We start from the raw sequence: 27032 nt of genomic DNA, 5'->3' as shown, positions 1-27032 counted from the left end.
TTTTGGTGTCATCTGCAAACTTACTAACTATACCTCTTATGCTCACAGTCAAATTATTTATATAAATGACGAAAAGTAGTGGACCCAGCACCGATCCTTGTGGCACTCCACTGGTCACATGCCTCCAGTCTGAAAAACAATCCTCCACCACCACCTTCTGTCTTCTACCTTTGAGCCAGTTCTGTATCCAAATGGCTAGTTCTCCCTACTAGCCTAGTGACATCACCACTAATTCTTCCATCCAGTGTAAAAATACATCAGCCTCACTTTTAAAATTGGTAACTAATCTGCTATCAGTTTTACAGTCAGAGTTTTACATCACGAAATGAGGCCCTTGGGCCCATCGTTTCCATGTTGTCATCAAGCACCCATCTGCTCTAGTCCCGTTTTGCAGCACATGGTCTGTAGCCTTGCATGCTTCCAGTGTTTGTTTAACCATTTCTTAAATGTCATGGTGGTTCTTGCCTCTAGCATTGTTTGGGTAAAAAATGAGGTCTGCAGATGCTGGAGATCACAGCTGCAAATGTGTTGCTGGTTAAAGCACAGCAGGTTAGGCAGCATCCAAGGAATAGGAAATTCGACGTTTCAGGCATAAGCCCTTCATCAGGAATGAGGAGAGTGTGCCAAGCAGGCTAAGATAAAAGGTAGGGAGGAGGGACTTGGGGGAGTGGCGATGGAGATGTGATAGGTGGAAGGAGGTCAAGGTGAGGGTGATAGGCCGGAGTGGGGTGGGGGCGGAGAGGTCAGGAAGAAGATTGCATTCTTTCTAAAGTTCCAAAGACACACCACTGTCTGGGTGAAAATTTCACAATTTTCATTAGTGTTTGACAATTCCAAACTTCTTCTCCTGATAGTGTGCAGTTATTTTTCCAAATTTCACTTGTGAAAGGTTTAACTGTCATTTTTTGATGACTCCCTCAACAATTCTGAACTTTCCAGCCAGTCTGTTCCATTTTCTGTGCTTCACTTTAGTTTTTAAAAATTAACCTATTTTTCCTAATCAACTCTTCAGGGATGTCATTACACACTTCTGGAGTAGTTGGGACTTAAACCTAGATCTCTCAGTCCATGGATAGGGACACAACCACTGAGGCATAAAGAGCATCACTGCTTCATGCGAGACATCCAGGGACTTTCTTGGTAAAAACAGGATTGGGGAATTATTACACTAATTAATGCCAGAAAAATTAAAGGCTCATCTCTTGGGGTCACTGTATGTTCTTAATTATTTCAAATAAATTATTTTTTTGAAAAAGTTTCAAACAGCTCTGAAAGGAAAAAACAGCTAAAGCCAGTTGGTCATTTTAAAACACTGACAGGAAGTACAATCATTTGTATCTAAGCCCAGAAAATCCAGGCTTCTGGAATCTCTTTCAATTCTTTTATTGCAGTTAGTCATTGCTACAACTCAGTTCTTGTGATGTCTTGAGAAGCCAATTACAGCCATTTATAGCTTTTATTAGAGTCCGGTCTTTGCTAACTCATACACATTGTGAGGTTTCCTGGAGCTAATCAGAGTGAACTTTATTTTTGCATTGCACTAGAAAATCCATCAGACTTGCTGTCAGAGTGTAAGAGATTTTGCAGCTTTCTCGTTTTATTGAGAAGTGTACAGAGAGGCAGAACTCAACCGTTCAATTAATTCTTCTGTCATTTGTCAAGCTCAAGGCTGTTTAACAAGTGTTTGCCCAAGTCTTAAAGAGATTTTCTTTTTGGGTAGGATACAGGGAGTATGATTCTCTTCAGCACTGAGAACAGCCCCCATCACAACTCTTCCACATGAGACAATATTAATTGACATGAAGATTAATGACCTGGATATTATGAATAAAATAACTGTGACACCACTAACTCTCGCCATTACTCTGGAGTATACTGAGGAGCAACTACTGGTCTAGAGACAGGAGTAGGCCATTCAGCCCCTCGTGCCTGTTCCACCTTTCGGTAAAATCATGGCTGACTGGGCCCTAACACAATACCCCTTGGTCAATATCCGTTAATACCTTTGCTTAACAAAATATCTATCTCACATTCAAAATTAGGAACTGATCCAGTATCCACTGCCATTTGTGGATGAGAGTTCCAAACCTCTCCCACGTTTTGTGTGTAGAAGTGCTTCTTAACATCTCTTCTGAATGGTCTGGCTCTAACTCACAGACCGTGCCCCCTACTTTGAAAATCCCCAACCAATGGAAATAGTTTATCTTTATCTACCATGTCTTTTCCTGTTAATACAGAGTCATAGACATATACAGCACCGAGACAGACCCTTTGTCCAATTTGTCTATGTCACCAGATATCCTAAATTAATCTAGTGCCATTTGTTAGAACTAGCCCCGTATCCCTCTAAACCCTTACTATTCATATACTGTGCAAGAAAACCAAACCACACTGTCTGCTCACCACTTGCTCACAGAAACCATGTCTGTTCTTAGCCAAAGAGAGACTACCCATAATGCCCCTGGCACCTCAACTTGACCACACTCAGCTCAGGAACTAACATTGAAACAAGGTTGAACTTGAAAGTTGAGTACAGGATTAAAGACAGGATTCTTGGCAGTGTGGAGGAACAGAGGGATCTTGGTGTACAGGTACATAAATCCCTTAAAATTGCCACCCAGGTGGACAGGGTTGTTAAGAAAGCATATGGTGTTTTGGCTTTCATTAACAGGGGGATTGAGTTTAAGAGCTGTGAGGTCTTGTTGCAGCTCTATAAAACTTTGGTTAGACCACACTTGGAATATTGTGTCCAGTTCTGGTCGCCCTATTATAGGAAAGATGTGGATGCTTTGGAGAGGGTTCAGAGGAGGTTTACCAGGATGCTGCCTGGAATGAGGGCTTATCTTACGAAGAGAGGTTGACTGAGCCCGGACATTCTTCATTGGAAAAAAGAAGGAAGAGAGGGGACCTAATTGAGGTATACAAGATAATGAGAGGCATAGATAGAGTTGATAACCAGAAACTATTTCCCAGGGCAGAAATTGTAAACATGAGGGGTCATTGTTTTAAGCTGTTTGGCGGAAAGTATAGAGGGATGTCAGAGGCGGGATGTTTACGCAGAGAGTTGTGAGAGCATGGAGTGTGTTGCCAGCAGCAGTTGTGGAAGTGAGGTCATTGGGGACATTTAAGAGACTACTGGACATGCATATGGACACAGAAATTTGAGGGTTCGTACATTAGGTTTACCTCACATGAAGATCAATGGTCGGCACAACATCTTGGGCTGAAGGGCCTGTTCTGTGCTGTACTGTTCTATGTTCTAAGATGTTACCTAAGCAGTTTCCAGACTGAAGGAATACGCTACCTAGATGATCTGCTAACTGGTTTTCCTACCTCACAATAGTATCACCGTTCCTGAAGCCCCTGAGGGCATTCCCTATCTCCCCAGGTACTCAATCCCCACAAAGCCCACACAGACTAGGTGGTACCAAGATACCTGATAAGAATGAGCACTACCCTAGGGATCTATTGAAGCCAGGATGCTAGCCGTGAGCACCTGTTTCTGTACATTAGCTAAACCTCCTGTTACAATTGTTAACTCAAGGATACTGCCAGACAACCAATGGTTTTCTACTAACTGTAATCAAAACTGCATTGTCTTGTAATTAACATTACCCTGGTGTAACCCTGTAAAACTGACTGCTCGGGGAGGAGGACTGGACAAAGTGTCCATTTTGTGTCAATCCAGTCAATTTCTCATCCCCACAATATCGTGAGAAATAAATCAGTGTTCGTCAAGATCCCTGCATGGCTTCTATGTGTGCTTGGACAATTCTTTGACATATACCAATCCAGATTTTAAATTCTGTAATTGTACCAGCCTCCACCACTTCCTCTGGCAGCTCATTCCATACACACACTACCCTTTGTGTGAAAATGTTGTCCCTTAGCTCCCTTTTAAATCTTTCTCCTCTCACCCTAAACCTATGCCCTCCAGTTTTGGGCTCCCCACCCCAGGGAAAAAGACCTTGGCTAGTCACCTTATCTATGCCCAACATGATTTTATAGACTTCTATAAGTCAACCTTCAGCCTCTGATGCTCCAAGAAAAACAGCCCCAGCCTATTCAGCTTCTCCCCATAGCTCAAACACTCCAACCCTGGCAACATCTCTGTAACTCTTTTCTGAATCCTTTTAAGTTTAACAGCATCTTTCCTACAGCAAGGAAACCACAACTGAATGCAGTATTCCAAAAGTGGCCTAACCAGTATCCTGTACAGCTACAATATAACCTCCTCACTCCTCTAACTCAATACACTGCCCAATATCTTGAAGACTTCCATAAGTTCACCCCTTACCCTCTAAATTGTAGAGGGAACAGGCCTTATTTGAATAACCTCTCCACATAACTCAACCCTTGAAGTCCAATTATGTTTTTCGTAAACCTACATTGTACTCCCTCCAGGACCAGTCTATCCTTCCAAGGATATGGTACCCAGGTCTGCTCACAGTACTCCCAGCTGGGACTAACTAGGGTCCTTGTAACGTGAGCAGCTGGACACAAAAATCAAGACAGTGCTATCCAACTGGCCCTGTTCCTCCACACACTTGTGTACACCAGTATCTCACTGAGAGTGAAGATATGAGGTATATTACACTGTATTCCTTATTCACTAGTTACCCAAGAAACAGACTCGAGATAGCTGGAAGAAAAACAGAAATTGCTGGAAAAGCTCAGCAGGTCTGGCAGCACCCACAATCCTTTTGGGGCTTATTCCAGAGAAAGCTGGGGCTGGTGCATTAGGGTTTAAGTGACTTTTTTCAAATGGTATGCTGAGTCTTAATTCCTGCCCAAATAGTCACTTTGTAGGTGGCACAGTGGTTGTGGTTAGCATTGCTGCCTCACAGCGCCAGGGACCTGGGTTCAATTCCTCAGGTGACTGTCTGTATGGAGTTTGCACATTCTCCCCATGTCTCTGTGGGTTTCCTCTGAGTGCTCTGGTTTCCTCTCACAGTCCAAAAGATATGCAGGCCAGGTGAATTGGCCACGCTAAATTACCCATAGTGTTAGGTGCATTAGTCAGGGGTAAATATAGGGTATGAAATGGTTTTGGGTGGGTTACTGTTTAGAGGGGCAGTGTGGACTTGTTGGGTCAAAGGGAATCAAATCTAATCTTTGAATATTTAATTTTCCAAGGGTGAAGTGACACTCCCAAATACACTCCCAGGTACAGAGGGTGGTGCCGAGCCACATTCTGTCTTGGGACTGTGCAACCATGCTGGATAAATGTGAGTTTCAACAGCTTCCTCATTTCCCCTCCCCCACATTATCCCAGTCCCAAGCCTCCAACTTAGTTCCATCCTCCAGACCTGTCCATCATTCCCCCCCTGACCTATCACCTTCTCCCTCACCTTCACCCACCTATCACTTTCTTAGCTACCTTTCCCCAAACCTCACCCCCTCCCATTTATCTCTCAGCCCCCTTGGCTCCACAAGCCTCATTCCTGAAGAAGGGCTTATGCCCGAAACGTTGATTCTCCTGCTCCTCAGATGCTGCCTGACCTGCTGTGCTTTTCCAGCACCACACTCTCGACCCTTGACAGTGGTTGGCGTCACAAACTTGATGCCAGTGGTGGTCATCTGAAGATTCAATCCATCTGAACCATTATGACAATCCGCTTCAGAGAGAACCACTCTTAAAACCCTCTGTAGAAATGTTGCTATTCAGAAGCCTGTGAATAGTCTCTGTTGGCTACAAGCTTAACAATCCAGAGACATAGCATCGGAACTTCCATGAAATCCAGAGTTTTCCTCCCAACACTTTTTTTTAAAATATTCTTTCGATGAAAATGATAATCTGTCAAAGCACAACTTCACAAATTTTGAAGAATGAGAGAGAATCTCCAAGATACCTAAAAATTCTAACAGGACTAGACAAGTTGGATGTTCCCATGGACAGGGGAGGCCAGAACCAGGGCTCACAGTCTAAGGATGCAGAGGAGGCCATTTAGGACTGAGATGAGGAGAAACGTCTTCCCCCAGAGAGTGGGGAGCCTGCGGAACTCTCTGCCGCAGTTGAGGCCAAAACATTAATTGTTTTCAAGGCAGCAATAGATGCAGCTCTTAGGGCTAAAGGGGTCAAAGATTACGGGGAGAAAGTGGGAACAGGGGACTGAGTTGGATGATCAGCCACGATCATATTGAATAGTATAGTATGCTTCAAGGGTCGAATGGCCTACTCCTATTTTCTATATTTCTATAAGACTATGTATTAAAATGAGGTAATCCTGGAAGATTTGATATTTTAAGACAAAATAATAATGTAGTATTATAGGAAGACATACAAATGTGATTGATAAGGAACTGCCCAACTGAAGAATGAGAAAGGAAAATAAACAGTTGATTTTCAGACAACAATTCACTCTCCCATGTCTTTATCTTGTTTTTGGTTGACTTCTGACAGGTAGTCAAAGCATGGCTTTCTGTCTCTCTCTCTCTCTCTCTCTCTTTCTTTGTTTCTGTGCCATTTCAGAATTTGAAGCTTTTATTCATTTCCGTTTTAATTTCTGCTTTGATGGGCATTGTACAGTAGGTTCCAGTTTCTGTTTTCAATTTGCCTTCATTCTACTGGATGGATTTGATATGAATTGAAAACACAAAATACCCTGGGGCTGTTGCAGTGATTACTTAGCATTTTTATGTTTTCTATTCCTTCAGCAATCTTGCTATCGCGACAGCCTCAGTAAAGGTAACGAAACATGGTTACGCTCAGGACAAACTTGAAGGGGTAAACAAGGGGAGCCAGCATGTAAAGCAGACAGACCGTGCGCATTGTCTTGGAGGGTCCTAGACATTAAGATTAATCTCCAGGACATTGCTGGAAACAGACGATTAAACAGCTTTAAAAAATAAAAAAATCTTTGCAGTCTCGCTTGTTATAAAAATGTCGAAGTTGGAAAAGGGAAAGCTTTTTGATTGACAGTTAAGAACCATCCAATCAGATAACGATCCACTCGCATTCCCGTTGCCAAGGGAATGAGGCCTCCCTGGAGAATGGACTTGCAGCCATAATAGCAGAGGAGGAGGCCATTTGGCCAGAGTGTCCATGCTCTCTGTGCAGCAATCCCATCTATCATGCTTCCCCTCTTATTTCCCCTAGCCCCCACAGGCTTATTTCTGTCAAGCCCCAATTTCCTTTTGAAATCATTTCCATTTCCACCACCCTTTTGTGCAGCAAGTGCCAGGTTATTGCTGACTGCCACGTTGTCACCATGATCTAAAATATGCATTATTGGTCTTTGAAATCTCCTTGTCCAATTTAATCCCTGACACTTCCATGGGCTGAAAGCAGGCTGAAAATGGGCCCTGGTCTTGCCAAACCCAGTCAAGCTGGCCAATTTTCATGAGACCAACATGCATTAGGTAAGGGAACGCCTAAGCTAAACATCACATTTTGTCCAAAGACAATGAAACCACTCAACTGTTCCCTAAGAGTGTGGGAAGGCTCTCATCTCCTATCGGGAGTAGAGTGGTGCTGGAAAAGCACGGCAGTTCAGGCAGCATCCGAGGAGCAGGAAAATTGACGTTTCAGGCAAAAGCCCTTTATTAGGAATACAGGCAGAGTGCCTGAAGGATGGATAAGCACAAGGACTCTGTCCCCACAACTCACTGTGGCAAGGAGTTCTAAAGAGACCGAACCCTCAGAGAAACAATTCCCCTCACTTCAGTCTTAAATTGGTGCCCCTTAATCTGTCTGTCTGTCTGTCTATGTGCCTCCACAATTGTCTCGCATGCAATAGTCCCAGAAATCAACTAACTCAGGTAAAACACAAAGACGGAGACATGGGTAAGACGCCATGTCCAGTTACAAGACAATTAGGAAAGACATCAGGCTTAACCCACGGCTTAACGTGTCAACTTTCCAAGCAAGAGTTTAAAAGAAATATTCAGTTCAGATCTAACAAGAATTGTGCACTAATAAACGATGCTTAAATACAGAACTGGACAACAATTGCACAAAGTTATTTTATTTAAAGAATAGATAGGTGACAAAGTTGAGTCATAAACAGCATTTGCAAAAAACGAAACCATTCATAGAATCTGAATGTTACTGGTAATGCTGGCACTTATTCTAAAGACCATAAGATGCAGGAGCAGAAATAGGTCACTCAGTCTATCAAGGCTGCTCCGCCATTCAATATGACCATCTCTGATCTGATCACCAACTCCACTTCCCTGCATTTTTCCCAATAATGTCTAACACCCGTCCTGTTTAAAATCTGTCTATCTCAGCTTTGATTATACTGCATGACCCATTCTCAACAGCCCACTGCAGTCAAGAATTTCACAGATTCTCAATCCTCTGAGTAAAAGGAACTCCCCCTCATCACTGCCTTAAGTGTGTGAGTCTTTATTCTGAGATGATGCCCTCTGGGCCTAAACTCTCCCACAAGGGGAAACAATTTCTCCGTATCTATTCTGTCAAGTCCCCTAAGAATCTTTTATGTTCCAACAAGGTCTCCTCTTCTTCTATATGCCAGCAATGACAACCTCAATCTACTCAACCTCTCCTCCTAGGGCAGTCCCTCCATACCCAGGACCAACCTAGTGGACCTTCTCTGTACTGCCTTCAAAGCACAGTATCTCTTTCCTCAGATAAGTGAACCAAGACTGTTCGCAGTATCCCAGCTCTGGTCTCGATAATGCCTGTTCACAGTATTCCAACTGCAGTCTCGATAATGCCTGTTCGCAGTATCCCAGCTCTGGTCTCGATAATGCTTGTTCACAGTATTCCTGCTGCAGTCTCGATAATGCCTGATCACAGTGTTCCAGCTGCAGTCTCGATAATGCTTGTTCACAGTATTCCAGCTGCAGTCTCGATAATGCTTGTTCACAGTATTCCGGCTGTGGTCTCGATAATGCTTGTTCACAGTATTCCAGCTGCGGTCTTGATAATGCTTGTTCACAGTATTCCAGCTGCAGTCTTGATAATGCCTGTTCACAGTATTCCGGCTGTGGTCTCGATAATGCTTGTTCACAGTATTCCAGCTGCGGTCTTGATAATGCTTGTTCACAGTATTCCAGCTGCAGTCTTGATAATGCCTGTTCACAGTATTCCGGCTGTGGTCTCGATAATGCTTGTTCACAGTATTCCAGCTGCGGTCCCGATAATGCCTGTTCACAGTATTCCAGCTGCAGTCTCTATAATGCCTGTTCACCGTATTCCAGCTCTGGTCTCGATAATACCTGCTCACAGTATTCCAGCTGCAGTCTCGATAATGCCTGTTCACAGTATTCCAGCTGCAGTCTCGATAATGTTTGTTCACAGTATTCCAGCTCTGGTCTCGATAATGCCTGTTCACAGTATTCCAGCTCTAGTCTCAATAATGCTTGTTCACAGTATTCCAGCTGCAGTCTCGATAATGCTTGTTCACAGTATTCCAGCTGCAGTCTCTATAATGCCTGTTCACAGTATTCCAGCTCTGGTCTCGATAATGCCTGTTCACAGTATTCCAGCTGCAGTCTCGATATTGCCTGTTCACAGTATTCCAGCTGCAGTCTCGATAATGCCTGTTCACAGTATTCCAGCTGCAGTCTCGATAATGCCTGTTCACAGTATTCCAGCGACAGTCTCGATAATGCTTGTTCACAGTATTCCAGCTGCGGTCTCGATAATGCTTGTTCACAGTATTCCAGCGACAGTCTCGATAATGCTTGTTCACAGTATTCCAACTGCGGTCTCGATAATGCCTGTTCACAGTATTCCAGCGACAGTCTCGATAATGCTTGGTCACAGTATTCCTGCTGCAGTCTCGATAATGCCTGTTCACAGTGTTCCAGCTGCAGTCTCGATAATGCTTGTTCACAGTATTCCTGCTGCAGTCTCGATAATGCTTGTTCACAGTATTCCAGCTGCGGTCTCGATAATGCCTGTTCACAGTATTCCAGCTGCAGTCTTAATAATGCCTGTTCACAGTATTCCAGCTGCAGTCTCAATAATGCTTGTTCACAGTATTCCAGCTGTGGTCTTGATAATGCCTGTTCACAGTATTCTAGCTGCAGTCTTGATAATACCTGTTCACAGTATTCCAGCTGCAATCTTGATAATGCTTGTTCACAGTATTCCAGCTGCAGTCTCGATAATGCCTGTTCACAGTGTTCCAGCTGCGGTCTTGATAATGCCTTGCATAGCTTTAGCATCCCAATCCTTTATAATCCAATCCCTTTGAAATCAATGCCAACATTCCACTTATCTTCCCTATTACCTGCTGAACTTGGATGCTGGTTCATTGTGGTTTATACATACAGACTCCCAAATCCCTCTATATTGTAGCGTTCCGCAGACTTTCACCATTTAAATTATTTTAAGACACCTCCTAAGCACATAAAATTTTAACATTTTCCCACGTTATATTCAATCTCCTAAGTTTTTTACCCACTCATTTGACTGGTTTATGTTCCTATGCAGATTCTCTGGGTCATCCTCACCACTTGCCTTCCCTTCTGTATTTGTACATTTGGCTGTAGTACATTCACTTTCCTCATCCAAGTCACGAATGTAAATGGTCAACCATTGAGGCCCCAGCACTAATCCCTGTGGCACTCCACTAGTTACAGATTGCCATCCTGAAAATGACCCCCTTATCCCAACTCTCTGTCTTTCATTAATCAGGCAATCCCTTAACCATGCTAATATAAAGCTTCCAACACCATGGACTTGTAGCTTATTATGTAGCCTAAGGTGTGACACCTTATAAAAAATACTTTCTAAAAATCCAAATATATTACACTCATTGAGGAAGTGATAAGCAGGATAGATAACGGAGACACAAAGAATCCTAATAAATTAATCAGATATGATCTCTCTTTTATGAAGCCATGGAACTCTGCTTGATCAAATTACAAATTTATAAATGCATAACATTTCTATTACACCTTCATTATAGGTTCTAACATGTTCCCAATAACAGATGTTAAACCAGCCTAGAGTTACCTGTTTTAACATAGAAACATAGATTATAGGAGCAGAAATAGACCGTTCGGCCCATCGGACCTGCTCCATGATTCAATCATGGCTGATCATCGAACTCCGTTTGTTTGGTCTCTAATTGCCCTTGAGGAGGTGGTAATGAGATGATTTCTTGAACCGCTGCAGTCCTTGACACACAGAATGCCATTAGGGAGGGAATTCCAGGATTTTCAATCACGGACAGTGATGGGATGGAGTGTGGTTTGGAGGGGAACTTGCTGGAGGTGGTGCTCCACTACATCTGCTGCCTTTGTCCTTCAAAAGTGTCAGAGGTCGTGGGTTTGGAATGCACTGTCTGATTTAGTGTTATAATTCATTCCACCCTCTTAACAGCATGCTGCAATCAGTTAAAGTAACAAAGTGTGTACCAGGATGAGAAGTAACACTGAGATTCTGCAGTTGACAAGGATGATAACTTAACTAGTAACCAATGCATGGTAATCTACAACAAATTGTCACTAATGTTTCTGGAAACATTAGTGAGCTCTCTCACATGTGTGCTCACTAAAAGAAGAGAAAGCAGCAGTCAGGCTAAGGAAAACAAAAGGTTTACTTCGTGATTGTACTGAGGCCAGTCAGGTGGCCCTTATAGGATATGAGTTCCCTGACCGGACCAGGTCAACAGCGACTTGGAAAATGTGAGGACTGCAGATGCTAGAGATCAGAATCGAGAGTGTGGTGCTGGAAAAGCACAGCAGGTCAGGCAGCATCCAAGAAGCAGGAAAATGAAAGTTTCAGGCATGAACCTTTCATCATTCCTGTGTTTTTCCAATGCCACACTTTTTGACCCAGATTAACAGCCCCAATTAGGGAACTCATATTCTATGAAGTTTACCTGACTGATCGCGTTCCAATCACTACAGTTTATAACCATCCTAGGAAGTAAAATTTCACACCTAACTAAATTCTACAGCCATGACAATATAGGAATTAAGTTGTACCCTCAGAGATTTGTAACAGATGAATATAAGTACTGTGTGGTGGAGTCCCGAGTGCTCTTACTCTAGGCAACTGGAGAACAGGGAACACCCTCTGTAATCATTGGCAGAATAAAACTGGTAGTGGACCATCCATCCAACCATAAAATACATGAATTATGAGTGAACCATTCCTGGCAGGTGACTGTCAAATGGATAACGGTAGACTGACTGATAGAACCAAAGGTCGGTTAACAATACTCCCAATGGAAAATCTGAGTTTTAATTTCAATTGCTAAGCTAAAACAAGAGAAAAATCCCTCACTTCATAAAACTCTCTAATGGAAGAATATAACCATTATCCAAATAATCTCAACGCCAATCGTACCAGATGGTCTGCATTTGTTAAAATTCTAAATCTTTGTAGCAATCTCTGTGTTAATTACCTCCTTCAAACTAGCAAAGCTGGTTGTGTCTTGGTTAAAATTGGTCACACCAGCAGTTCACAAAAGGCTGAATTAATGGCATTGTCGTGGCTGGATATTCTGAATGTACCTTGCGAGGATGGGAGGAAACTTAGCAGTCAACTGAAGCTATTGCAGTGAACCAACAAAGGAGTCAAAGACTGTCATGGGTAGGTGAAGATGTGGATTTCAAGCCACGGTTGATCTAATTGAACTGCGGAGGAGGCTAGAGAAGACGAATGGCCACCTCTTCTGTGTCAATTTGTGTCACAAGTAGCTGGAAATGGCACCTTACCACTAGAGTTTGGGAGCCATGTGTTCATCCTAAGACAAAGCCATATAGAGATGCTAAGTCATTATAAGGATATTTACTTATGTTTACGATGTTAGCCTCCTTTTTACAGATGATTGTTTACAAATAATCAAGGTATTTTTCAATATAAAATTTCAGTTACATCACACTGTAAACTTTTGCTTTAAATTCTGTGTCTTACAATTGTGTACTCCACAACCACCTGATGAAGGAGCAGCGCTCCGAAAGCTAGTGCTTCCAATTAAACCTGTTGGACACATATAGCCTGGTATTGTGGGATTTTTATCCTTTTTACAGTATATTCATATGTCAGAGTATTGAGTACAGAGTTGGGACGTCATGATATGTCTGTACAAGATTTTGGTAAGGCCAGTAGTTCTGGACCTTTTCATACAAGTCTGTATAGGAAGGATGTTATTAAACTGGATAGGATACAGACAGAATTTACAAGAATGTTGCTGGGACTGGAAGGTTTGAGGTATAGGCTATGATAGGCTGGGACATTTTTCCCTGAAGCTTTGGAGGCTGAGGGATAAACTTACAGACATTTATAAAATCACGAGGGGCATGGATAAGGTGAAAAGCCAAGGTTATTTCCCCAGGGTAGGGGACTCCAAAACTAGAAGGCATAGGTTTAAAGTGAGAGGGGAAAGATTTTAAAGGAACCTGAGGGGTAACTTTTTCATGCAGAGGGTGTACATGTATGGAGTGAGCTGCCAGAGGAAGTGGTGGAGGCTGGTACAATTATAACATTTAAAAGGTATCTGGATGGGTAAATGAATAGGAAGGGTTTAGAGGGATATGGACCAAATGCTGAAAATGGGACTAGATTAATTTAGGAAAGCTGTTGGACCAAAGGGTCAGTTTCCATGCTATATGACTTTATGACTCTATATATTTCCCTAAAAAACCTGTTCAGAGGCATCATTACACACCTCTGGAGCTAATGGGTCTTTAACCTGGGCCTCCTGGTTCACTGGTAGGGACACTACCACAGCACCAGAAGAGGCCCCGGATGGTCTAAGCATAGAAATTTTCCAATCAACATGTTCAGAAGCCTTATTACACATTTCTGCAGCAGGTAAGACTTGAGGTCAGGCCTCCTAGGTCACAGGTGCCACAAGAGTTCAAATATTCTTTGGAAGAAACTTTAAATAACCTATTTTAAAATATATTTTGCTTATTGAAATGTGGATTTGGCAGAGGATGCTGAGACTGAGCTGTATGGATGGAATGAAAAAAACATGAGTGAGCTTGAGAAAGAGCAGAAGTCCAGGAATTAAAAGAGTTACTAAGAGTTACTGAGGGACAGAGAAAGGTGCAGAGAACAGAAATTGGGAATGCAAACCCAAAAGCCTTGTTCCAAAACAAAACTCAAGGCAAAATCGAAGTACAAGTCATCCTGTTATAATGCACGTTTTATTAACGCAAATTCGCTGTAATGCGATCGACGAATTGGGGACACTGTTTCTAAAGCACAGACTTTTACAACGTGTGTTGGCTATAACACGATTACATCACTAACAGTTTAAGCACTGTTTCAAAGGCGTGATTTTGGTGGTGGAGAGGGTCCCTCAGTTATGTGCAATAGCTTCGCCTGAGTAGAAATGAGAAACAGAAAGGTGAGCTGTAAGCCTTTTCCTCCCAACCTCAGGCAGGACGCCTTTGGGGGGGCGGGGTGGGGGGAAGAGGGGGTATTAGTGAGTGCTTTTCCAGGGCCAATCAACACAATGACATCATCTTCCGCACCACCTCCAGGTAATGAAAAATCATGCCCGTGGCTCTGACATTCCCTCCGGCACCAGCCAAGTCTGCTGATATCGTACGGACACGCCGACCTTTCTTGGGATGAGGGAGGACTGTGTTTCAGGTAGGGTCAGCCTCCCCTCATCCTCCCACGCTCCCTCCCTGATCCGCCAATACAACCTTGCATTGTATGTTTTGCAAGCTTCCCACTGTACACACCCTTCAGCGACTCAGACACTTTCATGTATCTTCTTTTGTCTTTGAAGGCTGTTTTACACTATCGTAGGGGGACCCTCCTGAACTGCCATGTGCAGATCTAGAAAGTTGGCCACTTGTATCATTCCTGATGAATGGCTTATGCCCGAAACATCGAATTTCCTGTTCCTTGGATGCTGCCTGACCTGCTGCGCTTTTCCAGCAACACATTTTCGGCACTTGTATCCATACCAAATGCAAACCTTCCGGTCAGATGCTGATGGATCTTTTCTGTGTTTCTGTTTTTAATTATATAAAACTTTACTAATTTATTACAGATACAGACCCCACAGCAGTGAACACGTGTACAAAACCTCCAACATGTTCAACAGTGATTCAAACACTCTTGTTCAGGAAGTTCAGATGCAGATTCTCTCTTTCATTCAAAGCATTATTAATTAGAGCATCGCACAGCCAGGCTTACACTCTATCCACAAACATTCACTCTTTCCACTACTGATGCTCAACAATAGCAATGTGCTCCATGTGCACTGCAGAAATTCACCTTGGCTCCCTAGACAGCACCTTCCAAACCTATAACCACTTCCATCTGAAAGGACAAGGGCAGCTGATACATGGGAATACCATGACCTACAAGTCCCCCTCCAAGTCACTCCCCATCCTGACTTGGAAACATATTGCCGTTACTTCAATGTCGCTGGGTCAAAATCCTGGAATGCCCTCCTGGAGTGACTGGACCCAAAAACAGGAGGATCTCATTGACCATGGAATCTTTGATTGGGGATGTTACCCTGGGCCAATCAGAGAGCCCTAGCTGACAGATATACTGTAGACAGGAGATTCAGAAGGTCTCCTCAGTCTAGGGACTGACTTGGAGCTGGCTGGTCAGAGCCCATGTACAGTATATATGTAAATAAAAGGTATCTGGGGTGACAGGATATCAGCCACTCTGCAGTTATTTCACCTCCCGAATGGCATTGAGAGTCTACCTACAGCACATGTTCAAAAAGGCAGCTCACCATCACCTTCTCAAGGACAACTAGGAATGGGCAATAAATCCCGGGTCCAGCCAGCAGCACCCATATCCCATGAGTGAGTAAACATCTCTGCCGTTCGCACAGGTTCACAGCTGCTTGGTTTGTGGCCACAACTCCATCTTGCTGCTGATCTCCCAGCAGCTCCCTTGTTGGTCAAGGATCCACCATTACCTTAAAGATATTCAAAGAACCTGCCTCCACCAATCTCTGGGCAAAAATGTTTCACAGATCCAAGACTTCGAGAGGAAAACATTCTCCTCATCGCTGTCTTAAATGGGAGATCCTTCATTTATAAACTGTGTCCTCCAGTGCTAATCTCTCTCACAACAGAAAACATTCTTTTAGCGTCCTCTCTCAGGGCTCTCATCAGAATTTTCTATATTTTAATAAGATCACCTCTGCTTCTACTACTTGCCAATGACACAGACCCACCCTGCCCAAACTTTCCACATACATTGATAAAACCCGAAGTTATTTCAGAGCAGTGACTTGAAAGAAATTCTGGGATATAACATATTAATTAATTAAAACTTACATTCCCATTCTAAGTGATTAACAGCCATCTAGGTTTGTTCAATATATCACATCAGTTATAGGACACTTTGATCTTTTAATTATAAATTCTGTGCCTCATGTATCCTGCCCCACTAGCGACCTGACAAAGGAACAGTGCTTCAAAAACTTGAGATTTCAAATAAACCTATTGGACTATAAACGGATGCTGTGTGATTTTCAACTTTGTCCATCCCAGTCCAATACTGGCACCTCCGCATCATAATTTCTCATACACTCCCTTGCCCCTAACTCAATACCCCAAACCCAACATCAGGTCATTGTATGAAACTCTGTACCTTCCTTGCATTACAACTCAGATCTATCTTTTCTATTCAACAGTCAACAGCTGAACCAAACCTTCAGCAGAGCTGGAAATACCTATTATTTTCAGTTACAAAACCTTTCCATTGTTAACTCCATTGACTTAGCAGACAGTTTCAAAACTCTCATTCACTGCTGTTCTAAAGCAAAACCTCCCTCTCATTCACTACAAAGCGTGATCATTACTCAGAAGAGCTACCATTCCTGATTCCTATCGAGCGTACAGATATAAACTTATTTTATTTCAATAGGGGCGGCATAGTGATTAGCACTGCTGTCTCTCAGCACCAGGGATCTGGGTTCAATTCCACCTTTGGACAGCTGTCAGTGTGGAGTTTGTATGTTCTCCCTGTATCTGCATAGCTTTTCTCTGGCTTCCTTCCATAGTCCAAATGTGTACAGGTTAAGTGTATTGGCCATGCTAAATTGCTTATAAATTGCAGGATAGGTGGGATGATCTTCGGAGGGTCAATGGGCTGAATAGCCACACCCACACTGTAGGGATTCCATGATTTACCCATAGCTTCCTTTCTGGTCTGTTGCAAACTATATTTCCCTATTTTTAAAATCAACCTGCTCAAACACGTTATGACATATCTCCAAGATAGGTGGAATTTAGACCCAACTTTCTAGCCCAGAGGTAGGGACACTACTACTGCATCACGAGACTCCATTTCATAAAATATTGAGTCTTGTTGCTGAACAAAGGGACCTTGGAGTGCAGGTTCATAGCTCCTTGAAAGTGGAGTCACAGGTAGACAGGATAGTGAAGAAGGCATTTGGTATGCTTTCCTTTATTGGTCGGAGTATTGAGTACAGGAGTTGGGAGGTCATGTTGTGGACATTGATTAGACCACTATTGGAATATTGCATGCATTTCTGGTCTCTCTGCTATAAAAAGGATGTTGTGAAACTTGAAAGAGTGCAGAATAGATTTACAAGGATGTTGCCAGGGTTGGAGGATTTGAGCTATAGAGAGAGGCTGAACAGGCTGGGTCTGTTTTCCCTGGAGCATTGGAGGCTGAGGAGTGGCCTTATAGAGGTTTATAAAATCATGAGGGGCATGGATAGCGTAAATAGACAAGGTCTTTTCCCTGGGGTGGGAGGAAAGAGTCCAAACCTAGAGGGCATAGGTTTAGGGTGAGAGGGAAAAGATATAAAAAGGACCTAAGGGGCAACTTTTTCACACAGAGGGTGGTGTGTGTATGGAATGAGCTGCCAGAGGAAGTGTTGGAGGCTGGTACAATTGCAACATTTAAAAGGCATCTGGATGGGTATATGAATAGGAAGGGTTTAGAGGGATATGGGGCAAGTGCTGGCAAATGGGACTAGATTAGGTTGGGAGATCTGGCCGGCATGGACAAGTTGGACCAACGGGTCTGTTTCATGCTGTACATCCCTATGATGCTATGACTCTATAGTTCACTCTATCTACTGAAGTCACTTGAGCACAACTTGCCTTGATTTTCATATTTCACAAAATTGAGCCAGTTATCTTGATTGTCCAACTGACCTTTAAAGCAAGAATTAAGCGAGAGCTGGATCTAATACAATGGTCAAACATTCTAAATTAAATCTCAGTGGAATAATTGAATTTTAAGTAAATATTGCCAAGATGTTTCTGATCAATAACCATACTGACAGAAATTCAGCAAAGGGCTTTATCACTCATGGTAAATCTTACATAATGTTGGGAACAAATGTTCAAATTTCAGATTAGGCCTCAGTTCTACACTGCTTGCATTAAAGTTTAGACTAAAATTCTGCACTGGCTCAAATGTTTGACCTTAAATCGGTGAAATATGGATGGTGAACAGTTTGATACCAGCTCTGTACTGGATTACTTGCTCTCAGCCGTGAGAAGGGAAAGGTACACATTGGGGGAGGAGAGTGTGTTGGGGAAAGGTAGAGCATGATAAATTAGTCAGGGTTCCAGTAGCTTTACTGGTCATGAATGCATTTGTTGCTGAGAAAAATGTAAGACGAGAGAGCTTTAATATTGCTAGGAAGGGACACGCCATCAATCTAGCACACATCAGGACAAGTGCAAGAGTACCAAATTTCAAATGATCACAACAATTTACACCACAGGAGGAAAGGGTGCTGATTGGTTGGCAATTTGGAAGAGCTTTCATTGGCTGTGGATATGTGAAATTTTGAGGCATTTGTTTAATTTAAGAGATAGGCAAATAGTACAGGTTGTTCTGCTACAACATACATTTTGTCAGCACGAATTGGCTGTAATGCAGATGATGAATTCTGGAGGTTGTTTTGATAACACAAACTTCCTACTGAAAGGGGATAATGATTTTCAATGAGTGATCCTCTCCAGCACCGTTTTTTCTACAGTGGTTTTACATAGCGTAAGGTTGCAGAGGAACACAATCACCGTGTTCTAGCAGAACACCCTGTAGGTGGGAAAGAGTAGCATGGTAATGATGTTACTGGATTATTACTCCAGTGGCCCAGTCTCTGGACATGGGTTCACCCAGAGAGAAACAAGCAACTTGGGAATGGACGAGCTGCAAGGAGGAGAGTGGTGGCCTTGAGCTGGCCTGCTGGGATGTTGCAGCCTGGGCTTTAGTCGTAGCTGCAACCAGAGGGACATCCAAGATAGGGGGGTCAAAGCCAAGAAGTGGAGCATGAGGATTTGAACCGTGGGGGAGGGTTGACCCCTGCATCGTGGTTAACCTGGACTCCAGACCCACTAAAGACAGCTCTGATTGTAAGTGCTGGCAAGTATTTGGTGATCAGCATGACCTAAGGCCCCAGTTTCCTTCATTACAGGAAACAAAAGCAGATCCATTCAGCTTCTGGAGAAGTGTCTGTCCTGCGGCTAATGCCTGTTTGTATCTCACTGTGAATGGGAGTTCAACATTAAAGGGGGCAATTATGAGGATAGATTGTGTAAATGCCCTGAATTTAGAAGGTTAAGGAGTACTCTCACCAAGATGCTTAAGATAATAATAGGAACTGATAGAGGAAATAGTTTCTGTGTATCTATCCTAATGGGAGAGTTCGGAACAACAAGAGAACCTTAAAGTGGGAGTGAGATCAGTTTGAAGAGAAGTCAGGAACCACTTGTACACCCAAAGACAATGGATATCTGAACTCTCTCTCCTCATAGACCACAATGATGAGACAGTTCACATTCTTCAGTATTAAGACCAGCCGACTATGGTTGAGAAATGGCACCAACCGATAAGAAGTCAACACAAACAAATGATTTTTAAAGTATTACCACATAAAAGTCTTTAAACAGCTTTGTAATATTTATGAAGGTATTTGCCTTCAAGCCAACTGCCCATAAGATGCAATACATTCACAGCTAAATGGTTGGTTAGCTCAGATAACTGGACAGCTGGTTCGTAATACAGAGCACTAACAGTGTGGATTCAATTCCTACACTGGCTGAGACTAAACCACCATCAGTTCTCACTCCCTAATGAGAGGGCAACCCTATGATACCACAGAATCCCCACAGTGTGGATGCAAGCCAGTCAGACCATTGTGCCCACACCAACCCTCTGAAGAGCATCCCACCTAGATCCACTCTATCCCTGTATTTCCCATAGCTAACCCACCTTGCCTACACATCCCTGGACACCACAGACAATTTAGCATGGCTAACCCACTTATCCTCTAACCTGGACATCTTTGGACTGTGGAAGGAAACTGGAGCATCCAGAGAAATCCCACACAGACACTGGGAGAATGTGCAAACTCCACACAGACAGTTGCCCGAGGGTGGAATTGAACCTTGGTCCCTGGTGCTAACCACTGAGCCACTATGCTGCCTCAATAGGATGATGGTGATTTGACTTGAAAATGCAAATTAGCTTTTTTTTAAAGTTCACATTTTCAGCTGGTAAAATATGAACTCTTTAGCAACTAAAACTGTTTGTTGGTACAGGATTTACAGGTTGACACAAGGTATGTAGTCCATTTAGGATACTTTTATAAACAGGCACTCATTCGTGCGAGGGGGTATGCTGGAGTGCCAACAATTCTACCCTCCCCCACCCCTGGTTTGACACTCTGAGCAAATAGGTGTCAAGTGAAAGTTAGGTAATGTAAGACCATCTGGGAGAAATGCTAAGGCACCTCCTGGTGGCTGCCGGAGAGCAGCCCTGGCAGACTTCAGACGGCTATTACCCTGACATTAGATTAGACTTACAGTGTGGAAACAGGCCCTTCGGCCCAACAAGTCCACACCGACCCGCCGAAGCGCAACCCACCCATACCCCTACATTTACCCCTTACCTAACACTACGGGCAATTTAGTATGGCCAATTCACCTGACCCGCACATCTTTTGGACTGTGGGAGGAAACCGGAGCACCCGGAGGAAACCCACGCAGACACGGGGAGAACGTGCAAACTCCACACAGTCTGTCGCCTGAGTCGGGAATTGAACCCGGGTCTCAGGCGCTGTGAGGCAGTACTGCTAACCACTGTGCCACCGTGCTGCCCACATCTCGGTCACAAAACCTACGTGGGATGCTGGAAGCTACAGGAGGAGATCCTGCAGAGAAAAGCAAGCCAACATCCCAAATCAAAGCTCAGATATCACATAGAGGGAAACAACAACTTAATTCCACCTCCACACAAACAATAGAACTTTTAGCAACAAATGCTCCATCACCAATCTGACAATACTGCATTGAAAATTCCGATAATAATTCTGAAGTCTCGCTAGACTCGAAACATTAACTCTGCCTCCACAGGTGCTGCCAGACCTGCTGAGTTTACCCAGCAATTTCTGCTTCTATTCGTTTCAGATCTCCAGCATCCACAGTTCTTCAATTTGTTTATTCCAATAATATTTCTGACTACATAACATGTTAAATATTATGAGAGTAATTCTCCTGCCTTTCTTAGAAAAATAAAGGGTAAACACACAAAGTTATCCTGCTTTCACTGCTTTATGGGTGTAGTCACAGTGACTTTGGTAGAGCAACAATCAATAGCAAGTAATTTTAGCTACTCAAGTATTTACATTTTGCCAGCTAAAACATTTTTTTATGTAATTCACATTCAAATTTATATCATGAAGGAAAATTGTGTTCATCTGGCTCAGCGTAAACAAACAGTACTTGTAAAATGATGAGGCACTCATCTAACTGATCCGATCATCCTGAAAACTGCCACAGCAAACCAAACAAAATCATAAAACTGACAACTATTTTTGCCGTCTCAACTTCCTGCTCAAAGATGATGAATAAGCAGAAAATCTAAACTACAGTTTTCAATTTTTCTCCCCCACAACCATGTGGCAAATAGAGTCATCTATTTAGACAGCACGGAAACAGACTCATCCACGCCAACCAGATATCTCTCTCTAACCCCTTCCTATTCAGATGTACCCATCCAGATGCCTTTTAAATGTAATTGTACCAGCCTCCACCACTTCCTCTGGCAGCTCATTCCAAAAGTTGCATTGCAAAACACAAACTTTACTTCTTTGAGAATGGAAAGCTCAGGCAGTCACATCTTGTTACATTCTTGTTATCAGGAGGTCATGGCTGCGGGTTAGTATTTGAAGTGCAAATAGATTAACCATGCTCTTACTAAATGGTAACGTTAGTTCAAGGGGGAGTAGACTGCCTCGGCTTTTAATTGATATCTTTGTATCAGCGTTTGCTGTAATTACTGTAGCGTTGGTACAGGGTTAAAACAACTTCGCAAATCTGCGGAAACACACAAGCAGTATGATATTATTAGCGGCTTTTCTCAGACTGCAGAACATGGTAAACTAGAACTGTTTCCACTGGGGAAGATGACCCCTCAAGTCTTCTTTCCCACGGAGTTCTGAGTAAGAGTGGCTCGGACTGTCAGGGGGAGTGAGGCAGTGCAGGGCTGGGAGAAACCGCTGTAGATTTGAGTCACAGTCTCCACTCCGAGAAAACATTCACCACGCTAACTAGAGACTGGCTGCGGTCCAGCAGTACAATACAGAGACCTCTGTGGATTCAAGTCATTGTTTGCTTCTGAGGTCTTCTCTAACTGAACGTAACACATCACAGATTGTATCGCCGAGGTTGCTTTGATATATTTTAATCCAAAAAGTTGGATACTGAAGGCCTAAACTTTCTTGCATCAATTAGCCCTTATGAACATTCAAGTGAAAACTTTTGAAAAACTTTCAATGTCCACTCTGCTTTTCAAATTACTCTTAACATGGCAGCTGCAAAAAACACTATTAAATATAACGACAAGTTCAGGTCAAATCTGGTCAAATAAATAAGCAGGGACCATTTTCAGTGTAAACAGAATGAAAGGAGGTGTTTGTGGAATTGCTGGGGTAGGGAGCTGTGAGACTGCCCTGCAGTTAGGTCAACTGTTTTATTTGGGATATTGGAAACTCGACACCGATTCCGAACTAACTGAAATTAGGGTAAATAAATCTTAAAAAGTAACAGAGAGCATTCATGTCAATGAAGAGAAGCTTTCAGGGGTGGGAGGGGGAGTCCAGTTCACAGCGACCAGAGTAGACTCAATTCTTTTTGGCTCAACTCTCCCGGGAGTTTTTTACAGACAGGGAAGGAAGCTCAAGCGAACTGCTCCCAGCAACTCTCTCTCTCTCTCTCTCTCTCACCTGAAGTTACTCCCGATTCTGGGCACACACCGGGCTCTGCAAACGATTCAGAACGGTCAGCAGCTGCCTGCCTGCTTCTGCTGCAGGAGAGTGGAGGGTGCGGAAATTAATGCTGTCTGGGAAAACCGGGAAGAGCAGAAAACAAGGCTTTCTCTCGGAGAGAGTTTGGAAATGTTGCCGAGAACAGTCCTGGGCATCGAGGGGAGCCCAGGCACCGTCTCCAAATGACTGACCTCCCTTTCTCTCTCTCTCCAGACGAAGAGAGAGAGGAATGACAATCTGGGCAAATTCAGAGCACTGGATCTTCTCAAATAAAGAACACAGCAGCCCATGACAAAGGCTTCACATCCGAGCTTTTGAAAATAACAGTCCTGCGCGCTCAAGAGCACTAAAAGTTAAAGTTAAATGTTATCTTTCTTTATCAGGGTTTTTCAGGAATACTTAAAACTAAAACAAATGTCTGGGTCGTTGAAAGGCGAGTATGTTTCTCAATTGTCATTTCTAACCCTAGCAGGGAGGAAGGGGGAAAGGCAGATATGTTAAAGTTATTTTTTTTAAAGCGCGCACACACACACACACACACACCAGCTTTGCAGCAGTCCCCTGACTTTGCAACCGGCAGATGTGAAAACTGTCAGCTTTCTGAGGAAATAGGAAGATGGGTTTGACACAAATCTCCATCTGATTCTCACCACCCCGACAGCAAACACATGGAAAATAAAACACCACAGGATGGAATCCCCTCGCTCGGTTTGCACTTTTCACGTTCTCGACAGCGCCTTTGAAGTCTTCAGATCTGAAAGGAGGCGAGTTTTCAAACGTGCTTTTTATTTTAAAGATAACACAGCGGTTCCGTCTAAACGGGAGGTCACAGCAAGTACTGGGGGCTTTGTAGGGTTTAATATTCTCCCCCCCCCCTTTTCCCTGTAGTTATCCAAAGGGGTGGACCTTACCATTCAACCTCCCCCCCCCCCCCCCATCACCACCACCTTCCCAGAATATCTCACTAACATTGTCCTGTCCTGGGCAGATTGGGAACTGATCAAAAAGTTGTGTGTGTGGGTTTATGTCTGTGACTGTGTGTGTCTCTGTGAGTGTGTGTGTCTGTCAGTGTGTCTCTGTACGTGTGTGTCTCTCTGTGTGTCAGTGTGTGTGTCTGTGTGTGCCTATCTGTGTGTCAGTGTGTATCTGTGTGTGTGCCTGGGTGTCTGTCTGTTAATCTGTGTGCCTGTGTGCGTCTCTGTCTGTGTGTCTGTGTGAATATCTGTGTGTGCCTGTCAGTATGTATCTGTGTGTGCCTGTGTGTCTCTGTCTGTGTGTCAGTGTGTGTCTGTGTGAATATCTGTGTGTGCCTATCAGTATGTATCTGTGTGTGTCTCTGTCTGTGTGTGTCTCTGTCAGTGTGTATCTGTGTGTGCCTGTGTGTCTCTGTGTGTCAGTGTGTGTCTGTGTGAATATCTGTGTGTGCCTATCAGTATGTATCTGTGTGTGTCTGTGTGTGTATGTGTGTGCCTGTGTGTCTCTGTCAGTGTGTATCTGTGTGTGTCTCTGTCTGTATGTCTGTGTGTGTATCTGTCAGTGTGTATGTGTGCCTGTGTGTCTCTGTCTATGTGTCTGTGTGTGTCTGTCTGTGTCTCTGTGCTATTTGGAGACTCACCCCCCAAAGGCAGCAGCAGGCTTGCTGTTGGTGTCCAGTCCGGCTGCCGTCTCCATTCCGTTACTTCATTTTGTTCCGGAGTCCCATTGGGGAGAAGAGATAAGAGGCATCTGGCCCCTTCACTCCATCCGCAGGCTGGAAACGTGGAGAGCTGAAAGCAGGCGGCTTGGGGGGGAGATGACTGACCCACTGTGCTGCTGCCTGGTCTCCTGAACGGGGAGCGGACTCAGCAAGCGCTCGCTCTGTCAATCCCATTGAAGTGAAGCAGCGATGGGGAGAGGCTTCAGCAGTACTGCAGGTCCCTTACACACACATGTGTGTGTGTGCTCTGAAACAAACCCTGAGACTGAGAGAGGGAGTAAGGCGGGCGGAGAGAGGAAAAAGGAAACTTCAGAAAACTCGAGTCCCAGAGGAGAGGCATTGGAAGGAGGTGGGTTCAGGATCTCTCCAGCAACCTGACTCCTGCAGAGCTCAAGGCCGGTCCTCCTACCCCCGAGACTGTCCACATCTCCCGGCCCCAGTGCAACGCCTCAAACAGCCCCGCAAAGCCAGCGCAGGGAGGTTTTTTTCTCTCTCTGTCTCTATGTTCTTGTTGGAGGGGAGTGAGAGAATATTCACTCTCTGCTGCCGCCTCATGACGCGGAATGCAGTTTGCAATCTGACACACACACACAGACAGAGAACCCAGGCCCGCGCTGGCAAACCGTTTTGCAGATTTGCCAAATTGCAGTTTTAATGCTAAATGAAGCAACCGAGTCACCGTGCAGCACACTGCAGAGAGCTACCAGACTTCAGAGATTGCAATCAGTTACATTCAACTGGGATCAATTTATTGTCGGAGCTAATTACTGCAGATTAGAATCATAGAGATGGACAGCACTGAAACAGACCCTTCGGTCCGACTCGTCCATGCCGACCAGATTAACTAGGTGCCATTTGCCCATATCCCTCCCAAAGGCGGAAGTGGGGACTGCAGATGCTGGAGATTACAGTCAATATTAGTGATGCTGGAAAAGCACAGCAGGTCAGACAGCATGCTGGAGAATCGATGTTTCAGAGAAAAGCCTGATGAAAGGCTCCGGCTAGAAACGTCGATTTTCCTGCTCCTCGCATGCTGCCTGACCTGCTGTGCTTTTCCAGCAACACTCTGATCTGGACTCATATTCCTCTAAACCCTTCCTGTTTCTGTTTCCATCCAGATACCTTTTAAGTACTGTAACTGTACCAAATTCTGGAATCTGTACCAAAATAAACCATGCTGGAGATGACAGCAGGATAGGAGGCATCCATGGAGAGAAAAACATCTAAACTGGAACATTAGTTTGCTTTCTCCCCATTGGATGCTGGGATGAATGAATTCATATCGGACTGGTGACCAAAGTGTAATGCACTGTGCAAAATAAACTGCATACTGCGATCGCAGAGATAAAATTTCAACAAATTGTAAATAAAAGTAATTCGATGTATCTCTTTTTTGCAAATATCCATTTTGAAGTTACAGTGTTTGCTAAAGCTAATGTTATATATTGTACCCAATTGATGCTCATGATTCAGAAATGACAGGGACCCAGATTGTGAATTACAGTACAGTGGTGAATACTGTAACGTCAGGAACAGCCTGTGGGAGAAATTCTACAGCCGATGTACTTGTGTTGGGAGCTGGTTGTAAGCCTCAACAGTGTGTTAATTCATAGAGTTATAGAGACATACAGCAGGGAAACAGACCCTTTAGTCCAATTCTTCCATGCTAACCAAGTTTCCCAAACTAAACTAGTTCCACTGGCCTGCATTTGGCCCATATCCCTCTAAACCTTTCCTATTCATACAACTATCCAAATAATTTTTAAAATGTTACAATTATACCTGCATCAACGTTCTATTTCCGGGTGGGATGGGTGAGATCCTACAAACTTTACTCCCTCACTTTACTCCCAAATATTGTGTTTAACACACACTTCGTATAGTGTAAGTGTAGAGGACAAGTACAGAGTAACTGTTGTACTGGAAATAAAAGAGAGGTGTGAGTTATTATACTGGTGGAGTGGGCAGATAGATGGCAGATACAGAGAAGAGTGAGATGCTGCATTTTGGTTGGAAGAACATGGAAAGTCAAGATAAAAGAGGAGGTTCCAATTCTAAAGGGAATGCACAAGCAGAGGGTATATATGTGCACAGACATTGAAGGTAGCAAGACGGGTAGAGACAAGTTAATAAAGCTATATTAATAAAATTAATACATT

General features: G+C 43.6%; 1 protein-coding gene across 2 annotated transcripts in view; it reads right to left on the bottom strand.

Moving 5' to 3' along the window:
* Positions 1-27032, bottom strand: part of LOC132825922 (collagen alpha-1(XXVII) chain-like) — a 593955-nt gene that overhangs the window by 558027 nt on the left and 8896 nt on the right. The window contains exon 1 of one of the 2 annotated variants that reach the window (XM_060841557.1): positions 24793-25379. The exons of the other annotated variant lie outside the window; for it this stretch is intronic. Within the exon in view, the coding sequence (XP_060697540.1) occupies positions 24793-24848 (56 nt within the window). The 5' untranslated portion in view covers positions 24849-25379. Of the gene's footprint in view, positions 1-24792; positions 25380-27032 lie in introns of those variants that run through there. 2 annotated transcript variants of the gene reach the window in all.

Source organism: Hemiscyllium ocellatum, chromosome 21 (genome assembly GCF_020745735.1).
Source record: "Hemiscyllium ocellatum isolate sHemOce1 chromosome 21, sHemOce1.pat.X.cur, whole genome shotgun sequence".
Taxonomy (NCBI): domain Eukaryota; kingdom Metazoa; phylum Chordata; class Chondrichthyes; order Orectolobiformes; family Hemiscylliidae; genus Hemiscyllium; species Hemiscyllium ocellatum.
This window is presented reverse-complemented; position numbering and strand designations above follow the sequence as displayed.